At 55.8% G+C, this 11,545-nt stretch overlaps 1 protein-coding gene across 3 annotated transcripts; it reads right to left on the bottom strand.

Annotated features, from left to right (window-relative positions):
• Window positions 1-9,812, bottom strand: Tpra1 (transmembrane protein adipocyte associated 1). Of its 3 annotated transcripts, XM_013114219.3 has the most exons (12): window positions 9,542-9,810; window positions 6,116-6,237; window positions 4,256-4,387; window positions 4,009-4,141; window positions 2,873-2,959; window positions 2,665-2,737; window positions 2,468-2,547; window positions 1,999-2,109; window positions 1,859-1,919; window positions 1,610-1,712; window positions 1,383-1,463; window positions 1-565 (listed from the first exon to the last, which is right to left on the bottom strand). In XM_013114219.3, the coding sequence occupies exons 3-12, from the start codon at window positions 4,369-4,371 to the stop codon at window positions 301-303; spliced, it is 1,110 nt and encodes a 369-aa protein (XP_012969673.1). In that variant the 5' UTR covers window positions 4,372-4,387; window positions 6,116-6,237; window positions 9,542-9,810; the 3' UTR covers window positions 1-300. The 3 variants fall into 3 exon arrangements, with proteins under 3 accessions (XP_012969673.1, XP_040593712.1, XP_021083438.1); XM_040737778.1 differs by lacking the exon at window positions 6,116-6,237 and having other exon boundaries at window positions 9,542-9,812; XM_021227779.2 differs by lacking the exons at window positions 6,116-6,237; window positions 9,542-9,810 and adding an exon at window positions 4,573-6,106.
• Window positions 9,813-11,545: the final 1,733 nt, after the last annotated feature.

The raw sequence follows: 11,545 nt of genomic DNA, 5'->3' as shown, positions 1-11,545 counted from the left end.
TACTATTCTTTTTGCTTTTATTAAAAAATAGATCAAGAAAATATACACACTGAAGCCCTGTGGCTAAAGAGGCTGAGAGCTTTGGGGAAGGGACAGGGGACAGGCAGGCAGGACCCCAGCAGGAATGTAGTGCCGGGAAGGCAGGGGTCCCAAGCTGGAACACAGGTGGCAAAGGGGAACTGGGGGTAGAGAACAGGAAGAAGCCTGTGACCTTGGGTGCAGGGACAGAGTTCCTCAACTGCACTCTGCTCCACGCGGGAGCCCATGTGTCTTACAGGCCTCCCCGATGCCCAGGTGCCCTCAGGCATTGATGGCTTTCCAGCGCTCACTGTCTGTGCTGTTGATGCTGCCTGTGTGGCAGGGCATGGAGGCAATGTCATCTAAGTAAGCCATTCCAGCAGAGTCAAACTGTGTGCTGGAGTAGCTGGCTGCTGAGACCCCCGCAGGTCCTGCAGACTCTATGCCCTCGCGCCGAGCCACTGCGTAGGGTTGGGGCAGGTGCATGTCTGGCTCTTCAGCCTCATCCACTTGGCATTTGTAGGAGAAAAGGATCTTGGGCTCTGAGCTGGTGAGAGTGCAGAAGGTCACTGGAGTCAGGAGGAGCAGAGTCCGGACAGAACCATAGCTCATCCGTAAGAACCTGCAGGAACCCTTGAGCGCACTGAGATTTGCTTTGAAGCTGGTCCCACTCACACCTGAGAGATGGGACAAGTTTCTATACCTCCCCACCCACAGGGTATCAGCCTCGATGGGTGACAATAAACTAGCCTTCACCAAGTCTGGCCAAGTGTGACCCCCATGCCTGCAGTATGACTACCTGCTCATTAACCTGGTCATCAACTTCAGGGTAGGTAGAAGAGGCTCAATAGAACAGCAGCCTGTGCATATGGGAGCAAGCAGCAGCCTGATGTAGCCTCACCTTAGGCTCCCTAGACCTTCCCAGAGACGGTCCATGTCCACCACCCCAGCCCGGACAGGAGAGCAAACTCCTGCCTCACTCCTAGGTGGGCGACAGTCCCTGTCATTGTATCCGAGCCTCTGATGTTCCCCCCATGCACCTATGCACACAATACATCCTCCTTCCAACTGGGGCTCACTGTGAGTTCACTCACACCTGCTTTATTCTCCCGGTGTTTCTGAGGTAGAGCAGGGTCTGTAGTGCTTGCTGACAAAACAGGTAATAGAACAGCACCACTAAACTGCATCCCTATCTCTGGGAGGTGCAGCTGCCTGTGCCGGCTACACATCCGGGGAGAGAGCATCTGCACAGATGCACCAGTGTGCCTGCCACTCAGTGCCCTCTTGTACCCACCTCCCTGCCCATGCACACAGTAGCTGCAGGCTCAGCCACATTCGAGCCCAGAGGTCTGACCATCACTCACCCAAAGAAGCCACGGAGGAAGGCCACATAGATGAGCGGGGCGAAGAAGCTGAAGTATAGGAAGGTAGTGGCATCCACACAGCTGTGGTAGGGAGCAGGTCAGCACGGCCGGGGCTGTGGCCCTGCCCTGACCCAACGCCCTGCCCAAGACAGTGGGGACCCCTTCTGCCACAGTGGTAGCCACTCCACCCCGTACCTAACCCGCTCCCATGGTGGGCACCCTCTTACCAGAGGCCCTCAATGATGTTGGCGCACAGCAGAGCACTCCCCAACCCCTGCAGCAAGTTGAGTGTGGCCAGGATGCCTGCATACACGTAGAAACTCCTCCGTGCTGGGGGGCAAGGGTCATGAGCTTCTGAACCACCCTACACTTAGGGCCCAGGTATGAACCTTGGGGTTCTTCCCCCACCAGGGACCCCCAGCTGCAGGCCGGGAGAAGGCCAGTGTCCTCATGACCCTACTCCAGCAGGTACTCACAGGGCAGGGATACACGCTCCTTCAGTGGGGTCTTGGGGAGAATTACCACCAGTGAGTAGACCTGCAGAGACAGGGGTGACAGGGAGGCCGGGCCAGGCCAGGCTACTTCACCTGCCCCCAGGGAGCACGCTAGACCTCACCAGGAAGAAGAAGCAAGAGCTGACCAGCCAGAACTGGCGGCCACCATGTCCATAGATGTTGAAATCCTCAGCTGAAAGATGGGAGTCGGGGTACAGGATCTCCAGGGTCCCCTGTAGTAGATAAGAAGGTCAAGCCTGCCACTGAAGCCTCTCTTGGCTTTCCCTTGCAGAGCCCAGGGCACTCCAGCGTGCCAAGTCCTGCTCCAGCCATGCTCACCCACATAACTCCAGGTGCAGTTCACCCTGGCAGAGTCCCTTGTGGACAGAGCCTTCAAGGTGCAGCCTACCCAGCCTAAAAAAGGCCCACAGCACATTCTCTCAGGCTGCCAGCTCTCACACGTCTTAGCCTTTCCTAGGCTCACGATGGTCTGTGTCCAAGGGAAGTTGGCCCTGCCTAGTCCATGTGACTCCTTGGGAACACTTACAGTTTAGAAACATGACCCTTGACACCACCACCGCCACCACATACCTGGGTGACCGAGTAGGCCAGAGACAGTACTGTGGTGATAGCCAGCACCCGCTTGATGCTGGACTTGCTCTCTAGGTGACCTGTAAGGCACAAGGGTGAGTCAGTCTCTCCTCCTAAGAGCCATCTCTAGACAATTGCAGGAAGGAAGGGTAGGGAGAGCAGGCCCAGGTTAGAAGACAACCCTGCAGCATACATACCAAAGGCAAGGCCCAGGATGATCACACTCAGCTCAATGGCTAGCAGGAAGAAGCGGGTGATCTCCCACAGGATCTGAGCAGAGAGGCACAGGGTCAGCTGGGGGAAGGCTCCACACAGCCAGACATCCCTGAGTCTCTCCAGCAGAACCAGGGTACAGAGAATACATCATAGCCTCCACCAGGCTGGCCTCCACCCTCTACCCCGCACCTTGTCAGCAACTGTCGCAGCATCAGAGGCACTGACTGTCATAGAAACCACAGCCCTGGCAATGCCTACCAGAGCTACCACAAACACCTGCAGGGCAAGAGAAGAAGAGAGCGTGGTGTCGGAACCCACAAGGCTTCACTTCTGCAGCATCCACTCGAGATGGGGAGGCTTCAGCTAGACAAGGGATGGGACACGGTGGGTCAGTGAGACATACAAAGGCATGTTTTAGCACAGGGCTCAGGCACGGAAAACTCCACTGCTGCCCATCCCAAACCCTTCCAGTTCCCTGTGGTTAGAGAACCAGGCAGCTGGGGCTCAGACCTAGCCCTACTGCTCTCCTGCTGTGACCTTAGGCGAGTGACAGCCATGTCTCCTTGAGTGCTCACCACTCATCTTTAGTGGGAATCTCAGAGTCTAACCACAGAGGGACCAGGGAGCCACTCAGCTCTCAGATGACATCTCAGAGTCTCCATATGGTGTATTCCAGGCAATCAGGCTCCTCTCCATATGGAGAAAAGAACCCCACACCCTGGAGTGGGAGATACACCCAGGGAGGTCACCCTTAGACCCTCTGCCTCATGTACAACCTTGGTCCATATCCCCAAAGCAGCATACACAGGGCCCACCAAGGGCTGAGACTAGAGGCTGTCTCCTCAGGTAAGCCTGCTGCAAAGACAGTGTGTAAGTGGAAGAATGGAAGGCTGTGTGGGGCTGCTGTGGACACTTTTCCTCACCCAGCATTCATTCTATCCCGCTAGTAACAGTTTGCCATTTTCCCATAGGGATCACTTGCCTCCCTCAGTCAGCATGGTCTGCTGGCCTGACTCAACCTTTCCCTTTCTGTGCTAGCCTATTATTGGCTCAGGTATGAACGTGGGATCCTAGTGGACCAATCCAAGGACAGGCTAGCAGCCTGGAAAGAGGGACTCCCTAGTGCAGCTGGAAAAGCCAGGTGAGTTCCCAGCTGTCCTTGGCATCATCTCTGTGGGGAGAACCAACTGCTGTAGAGAGAACGAGGTACAGCTCCTGGATCCAGCCATGTCTGAAGCCATTTCCATTATGGAAGCAATCCATTCATTTCCCTTTGGTGCTTAAATCAGAGACAGGCTTTCTGTCACTGATTAGGGGAAACTCACCAAGATGTAGAAGGTGATAAAAATGGGGCTGGAGGTGACACGGATCTTGGCCCGAGCTAAAGGAAGCTTCCAGAGCAGGAAGATGAAGAAGAGCACATTGGGAATCAGCAGCAGGAGGTCCCAGTACCGGACCCTGGCAGGGGCACAGAAGCTGGCTCACTGATGAGGTAGGTACACAGTTCCCCCAGGCCATAACAGCCCCTGATAGCGCACCCACAGCCTGCCCTCAGTAGGGCCAGGAACCTACCTGGAGGAGCCGATATCCTCATAGAGCAGTAGCAGGCATTGGTGGGGCTCACTGATATTGGATGCTGCAGGCGGTGGCCACGCTGTGCTTCCATTGGCCTCCTGCAGGCTGGCCATTCCACCGGCAGTGGCCCTGAAAACAAGCCCATGTAGTTAGGGCACAGGGCCCTGGCCCTCCTCTCTCAGACTAAGGCTTCCAGGGAAAACCAAAGTGGCAGTGCCACCTACAGGCCACATTTGGGACTCGCTGACAGGAGACTAGAAGGCTGAGGGGGCCTCTTGCTCTGGACAGAACCTGGAGCCTCCTCCCAGTTTTACCCAGATAGTCCCTCCAGGTTCCAGAGATGAAGGAGCTCAGAGCATGGCCTCCTCCTGCTCTTGCTGCTTGGCCTCCTGGTGCTTCGGTGTCCTCTCTGGAGTGACACTGAGAATAGTATTCTCTTGGTGAGGCCACGCAATGCAGACTGCCTCCAGCAGGACTGTATTGGGAAGGCTGAATGACGTGACTGCAGCTCCACCTTGCAAAACCCACCCACCATCTGATCTCTGAGGCAATGCGGCCACTAAGGTCCTCAGGGGAACCTCTCTGCTGCACTGGAAAGGGAGATGCAGTTGGAGAGGACCCCTGGACGCATAAGGAGGTCTCTAGGATAAGGCCTGGAACAGTGGTACAAAGAAGGCCGAGGCAGTCATTTGAGGCCAGGCTACAAGGAGAAGCTGGAGGCCAGAAGAGCCCAGAGGCCAGTGTCTTTGTGGCCACCTGGTAGGAAAGTCTGGCATTCGGCCTGGAGGACCAGAGAGCTAAAGGGCCTGGGGTCCCTAGAATGCCTTGGAAGAAAGGGACTAATGGTGGCCAGAAAACCCTAAATAAGGAATCTTGGTGAGAAGATTCTCTGGGGATGGCAGTAGGGCTTCCTGCAGGACAAGCTGAGCCCCAGGACTCATGGGTGGCAGTATTAGGTCAGTGATCTGAAGAAAATTTCCTCTTTCCAAAACAGTCAGCAGTCAGGCAGGAGGTGTGCACAGGTGAAGCAGTGTCAGCCTTTGACCACAAGATGGCAGTAAGAGAAATGAGCATGAACTGCTGGCAAATGAATGGGCCTCCCAAATGAGATGTGGGTGGATCCAGACTCAATAGCGCCACGCCTAACCAACGCCGAAACATAGCTGGGATTGACTTCGTAGACTGGGGTGGCACACTAGCCCCAGGCACTCCACCTAGGCGTGGGTGCACAAGCGTGTACACTACCAGAAAAGCTTTGGAAAGCTTTTCACAGAAAGACTGTGTCCTGGTGACCGATCTGTGGCAGGAGTGGCCAAGAGCTTGGCACGCCTGTGGGTTCACTAATAGGGGCAGGGCTTGGGGAACTCGGGTGTATTCTCATTTTCAGGGCCTTTACACTCCAGTGCTACTTCTGTTGAAGGGACAGGAAACCCCTGTGCCCAGGTCCCCCACTCTTCTCTGCAACAGGCCAGCCCCTGGCTCTCTGATTTGGTACACCCCCAGCTTGCAGATGGGGAAACTAAGGAGGTAAGTGGAGACCCCCAAAAGAAGCTGGCTTCTTCCTGACCGTGACAAAGGTGAACGGAGCCGCCATCCTTTCTCTTGGGCCCTGCCACTTGCCCAGATCTGACCAGGCATGCATCTGGTATGCCTAGCGACTCACTGGGTTGCTCAGACATGACAGGGACACTACCCTCTTGAGGTCTTCCTCCCAGGGACGGGAGGAGAGCAGGCACAGACGCTTGTCCTTAAAAAGCAAACGTCTGCTGGAGACAAGCGTTGAGAAGACAGCAGAGCGGGACACAATGACAACAACGCAGCACAGACAGGGCAGTCCCCGGTGTCCACACGTCTTACCAGCAGAGCCCTGGATTTCAGGCTGCTCTCCCCAGCTTCCCTTGCAGGAGGGACTGGCCACGTGGACACCAGCAGAGTGTGACTCGCCAGTTTCAGGTCGTGCCCTTCTTCCTTCCTGTTGGCTGGAATATGGATGTGAGGGTGGGAGCACCAGCAGCCATGTTAGACATTAGAAGCGTGTATTGAAGTCAAAAGCTAGCAAGGAAGATATTCCATGGGTCCCTCCACGCACGCCCTAGGCTGCTTCCACAGGCTGACAAACAAGTAGAATGGCCCTCTACCCAGTTATCATGGGCTTGCTTCATAGCTAAGGCTGAATCCCAGAGCACATAACAAAGTTGATTTAGGTCAGTCAATATGATATGCAACTGAGTAGTCAGTCTTGGAAAACTCTGGAAAAAGAGCAATCCTTGGAGAGAACAGCAAATACAAAAGCCCTGCGGTAAAACTGGACTTGGTCTAGGATGAAAAGGAATAGGCCGGGCAGCTGGGAAGATGGGCACAGTTGGCAGAGCTGGATCAGATGGAGTAGCACACCTACAAGCAATGTAATTTCACTCCCTGAGGACTGGAAAGGGCAGAGCGCGGAGAGCCAGCAAGAGGGCCCCACTTTCCTGAGGGTGCTCAGCACCCCTGCTCTGTCCAGGGGTTTAGATGTGGTGACCTCTACACAGCACAAACGTCAGGAAATGTAAGTGTATCCAAGCCTGGCCAACCAGAAAGTCTCACGCTGGCCAGTGAGATCTACCCTGCTGAGATCAGCAGGCCAATTGTGACTCTGCGCTGGAGCTCTGGAGAGAAAGCTAACAAAGGGGAGAGCCACAGGTAGATAGAGAGAGAACCTTTGAACTCCTAGGAACGCCTGTATTCAGTTACACACGACACCCATCCTTCCCAGCCATAAGACGCCCAAATCCCCTTCACTTCCAGGGTGTTTGAGGTTGACCGATCAATTTCCCAGACATATCAGATGTTTGTTTCTGTATTTTGCAATGCTGGAGACTGGACCTATGTTAGGCAAGCACTGGACCACTGACCTACATCCCTAACCCTCCTTTTGAGACAGGGTCTCCCTACATTGCCCAGCCTTGAACCTGTGATTGTTCCTGCCTCAGCCTAATAGCAAGGGTGACAACAGGCCTGTGTCCCCAGGCCTGGTTCCCAACTCCTGTAGGTTATGGAATTGGCAAGCCAAGCTAGGATGGCATTCCTGGTCCTGCCTCTTGCTTGCTATGTGACCTTGGATGAGTCACTTCCCTCCTGAGTGTCACAGGATAATCATAGCTAGTTAGCAGGGTGGCTGTGATAGTCAAAATAAGGCAAGCTATGAAAACGTCTACGGAAGCCACACAGGCAATAGATGACTCTCCTACAGGTTGAAGGAAGGAGTGCTGGGCGAGGGTGTGGGGTCTGCCCATGGACCTAGGTGCCTTTAGAAGGTCTAACGACTATGCGGGAAGGAGACCAGAGAACTGGGACTACAGAACTGGTAACCCAGCCCCGGGAGTCACAGTGCTCAGAGGTGTGGCCACCTGCTGCCCATAGTCCAGCTATCCCCTCCAGAGCCTGGCACCCTGGCAAGTTCTATACCTAGTAGTACCTCAAGATATGCGTCTCTACCTGAACAAGTGGACACTGCTGAGCAGGCAGAGCCCCATCATCTGCCAGACCAAACTCCCAACCCAGAATTTTCCTGCTCCAGCCGTACTGGGGCTAGGAAGCAGTCAACAACACTGCACTGCCGTGATGCTTGTGCTCCTGAAACAAGTGAAGAGATGATAACAAACACGCTAGGACACGCTTCCAGTGCAGACCCGCGCCCTGCGCTTCCCTCCTAAGAACACTGGATATGCACCATCAGAGTCCCCATAAAGGAAGGAAGGGCAGGTGTGGCCAGGGGACCCAAAGGCCCCACCCCCTACCCTAGGACCCAGGGCTTCTCCTTCCCCAGACCTCCTGGCCTTGGGCACACTCCACAGAGAAGTGAAAAGAGCTAGCCCACCAGGAAAAAGAGGAAGGAGAAAGAGCTGACTGAGTCGTCTTGAAAGAGCAACAGAGGACCCAGGGGAAGCCAGCAGGGAACTGAAGTCAGGTTTCTCCCACCTGTGAACCTGCAAGGGCAGCTCTGACCTCAGAGCATCCCCCAGAGGCCAGGCTCCTGCCCCCGGCTCAGACCTTACCTTCCTCCCACTCTCCGTGGCTAGACTGCTGGGCCTTAGACACCCCCTCAGCACACACACCAAGGGCCTTCTCTTCCTGACTGGGCAGAGGCTAAGAGAGCCTGTCTCTCCCATCTGTGCAATGGGATTGCCCAATCTTCTGACATCTTGTATGGGGCCCCTACCCAGTGGGAGGGAGGTCGTGCAAGCAGCCCCAAACACTAGATTCTCTCCCTTACCTCCCGGGTTGCAGGGCCTCTAAATCTAGCAGCAAAGCAGCATGGGAAATCTCCAGAGGATAGAGGCTAAGTTCAAGGCTTCTCTCTGAACCTGTCAGCCTTGGTGACAGAGAAGAGACTCTGTCCTAAGGGGCCAATGTGACCACCAGGAAGAAGGGACAGTCCAGGGAGCCTGGCCCCTGCCAATCCTCGCCCTTTTCTACCCACCAACTTCCATCTCACCTACCTCGGGGGCCTTTGCGCTTCTTCCCCCGTTTCATCTCCTTACTTGACCCTGGGGTCACCTCCCCCTCCAGGTGGACTTTAGCATCTCTAGCCCACCTGGGTGTTCTTTCTTTTTTTTTTTTTTTCTGGGTGTTCTTTCGATGTGTGTTTTGTTGTTTTTTAAAGACAGGGTCTCATGGGGCCCAGGCTAGCCCCCAACTCAGCATGTAGCCAAGGCAGGCCTTGAACTTCTGATCTTCCTGCCCCCAACTCCCAATTCCTCCACCACCACCGAGCTCTTCGGTGTGCTGTTTATAGTACTAGGCCTCCATTGGCAGCAGGTGTTTTTACATGCTTTCCGTCTGTCTGTCCGAGGCCTGGTGACCCAACCCCCTAGAACAGGGCCCGCACAGAGTTAAGAGCTCAACAAAATGCTATGACGCGCACAAATTTCCAGCCCAAAGCAACCGGACTGGACAAGGATTGAGGGTCAGTGTCCCATATCCCACAGCCCCTCCTCCTTACGGAGCTAAGAGCAGTCGCCCCTTCCTTCCGCAAGGCCAGGGAGGCAGAGGCAGAGCCCGGGCTCTCCTTTCCGACTACCGCTGAGCTTGGGCTGCACCCGGAGCTGCCCGTGTCCAGCTCCATACAGGGTCCGGTCCTGACCGCTAGGGTTCCCAGAAACTTCCCAAAGGTGTCCTGCGGCTGCACCCCTAGTGGCACAGGGACAGGAGGGGACAGTAGGCCCGAGCCCGAGGAAGGAGCGGGGCTGGGCCACCCCATTAGCTTAGCGCAGCAGGAGATGAAGACCCCGCAGCGTTTACCTGAGCCGGGCCGCGCAGGCCGCGGGACTCCGACCCCCGGAAGGCTGCGAGACTCGGGGAGCGTCGCGCAAGAGCCGCGGCTGAGGTTCTCCTCGGGTCGGTCGCGGGAGGCCGGACGCCGCCAGTGCGCAGTACCCGCAGAGCCCACAGGACCCGAAGACTCCCGTGGCCCTCCCGGGCAGCAGCGACTGGCCGGCGCCCTGGCTGGTGTTTTTCGTCTAGGCAAAGCGGCGAAAACAGTCACGACCCCTGTTTGTGGAACTCAGTCCCGCCCCCGGCGTCCAGCAGCCAATCGTAACGGACTCCCTCCAGAGTGGAACTGGCCAATAAAATTCCTCAGAGGGGGAGGCGGACCGCGGAGCTCTTAAAGGGACTGCAGTAAACCTGCAGTTGCAGCGAAGTGTGAGTGACAGAAACTTCTACCGGGAGAAGAATCTCTGCCCTGCTCACTCCTAACGCGTTTCGGGACAGCCCACCGAGCATGCTCTGGCTTTGCCATGCATCTTCCTGCGGTCGGCTCTGGTCCTCCGATCGGTTCGCCCCACCTCTCCGAAGGTGGAGCCTTGGGGACCGGCGCCCCGCAAAAGTGACCTCTGGTCACCTGGACCAGAGCGGAGGGAAGAGGGGGCGGATCTTCCTCGGACGCCGTGTGCTTGCCCACTTCAAAGGGACCTGGCGTTTACAGGGCCCCAGGCCCCCTGTCCCAGTTATCCTGAAGGCTGGGTGCTATTAGTCGCGTTTTCCCGAGGGCACCTGACGTTTCTTGAAGGGGTTAGGAATGTGTCCAAAGCCATCGGCCAAAGGAGTGGACATACCAGGTCTCACGCATAAGCAGGTGCCTTCCAGAGGGACGCCCTTCCCCGGGCGCCTCCCCCGGGCGCCTCTGAGGTGTGCGACACCTTCAGGGCAATGTGGAGGCCTGGCCTTATTTCAGGCCACCTCCTGACATCTTGCACAACTTGGGCCAGCCATCTGAGCTTTCCTGTAGACATTCAAACTTGTGCCCCGCCTACCCCGCCGGGCCTCTGCGTCTCCTCACATCCTGTCTTCACGGAGAGCTTCCTGATCTCTCCCTCAAGAGATGCTATTGATAGGCCTGCCCCTTCTCAGGCATCCGGTGGCCCAGGACCCAGCCCATAGTGTGTCCCAGCAGCACCCTGAGGGGTGAGTCAGTGCTGGCGAAAGGTGTAGGCACCTGTTTATTATAGGATCCCAGGATCACCCAGGTCAGCACAGTGGAACTGGAATGAGGACAAGGATTGAGGGTCGGTGTCCCATATCCCACAGCCCCTCCCCCTTAGAGCAGTTGCCCCTTCCTTCCGCAAGGCCAGGGCGGCAGAGGCTCCTCCCTGAGACTTCCAGATGAGGTCCACTTGTCAATTTTGGTTTTAGCTGGAGAATCTGGCTATAGGTCAGCAGTTGTCACAGTCATAGTGAACGGAGAAAAATCACAAGAGTTCTCAACTTCTTACCAAGACAATACAGTACCCTGCTTAGAAATAATGGCAAAAATGTGTCCTAGGCCCTCCTTGGCCTCCAGGAGTCAGGACACCACTGTCCTATACTTACAAGGAGAAAGGCCACAAGGTTTGAACTCAGGGCTTCTGCAAGGGCAGAGCGTGCTCTTAACTGATGAGCCTTTTCTCCCATGCCCGTTGCTCCCCGCCCCCATCAGTCACATTAGGCAAATAGGGAGCCAGCGGTAGGATTGCATGCCTGTAATCCCAGCGCTCCAGAGGCTGAGACAGGAAAATCACCTCACATTTGAGGCCAACCAGGGCTACATAACAAGACAGTGTCTCAGAAAAACAAAACAATATGCTATTCTGCATTCCTACTCTGGAATTTTGGGCTTCCTGTGTCTAGGAGATTTTATGGCCTTTGTGGAGTAGCCGAGGTCATCAAGGACCTCTTCTCCTCTGGCAGCAGAGGCAGTAGTTCCTCCGTTGGGGTGTCCCCAGCACACAGAATAGTGTGGTGTCCAGGAAGACACAGGACTGGTGA

This window comes from Mesocricetus auratus, unplaced genomic scaffold, assembly GCF_017639785.1.
Source record: "Mesocricetus auratus isolate SY011 unplaced genomic scaffold, BCM_Maur_2.0 Super-Scaffold_100676, whole genome shotgun sequence".
NCBI lineage: Eukaryota > Metazoa > Chordata > Mammalia > Rodentia > Cricetidae > Mesocricetus > Mesocricetus auratus.
The sequence above is the reverse complement of the archived record's forward strand: the minus strand, read 5'-3'. Positions and strand labels throughout refer to the sequence as shown.

Coding starts and splice junctions, on each gene's coding strand:
- Tpra1 (XM_021227779.2), bottom strand. CDS start 4,793: ATGGTGGGTGGGTTTTGCAAGGTGGAGCTGCAGTCACGTCATTCAGCC. Junction 4,142..4,255: donor GAGGATATCGGCTCCTCCAG/GTAGGTTCCTGG, acceptor TGCCCCTGCCAG/GGTCCGGTACTGGGACCTCC. Junction 1,464..1,609: donor AACATCATTGAGGGCCTCTG/GTAAGAGGGTGC, acceptor TCCCTACCACAG/CTGTGTGGATGCCACTACCT.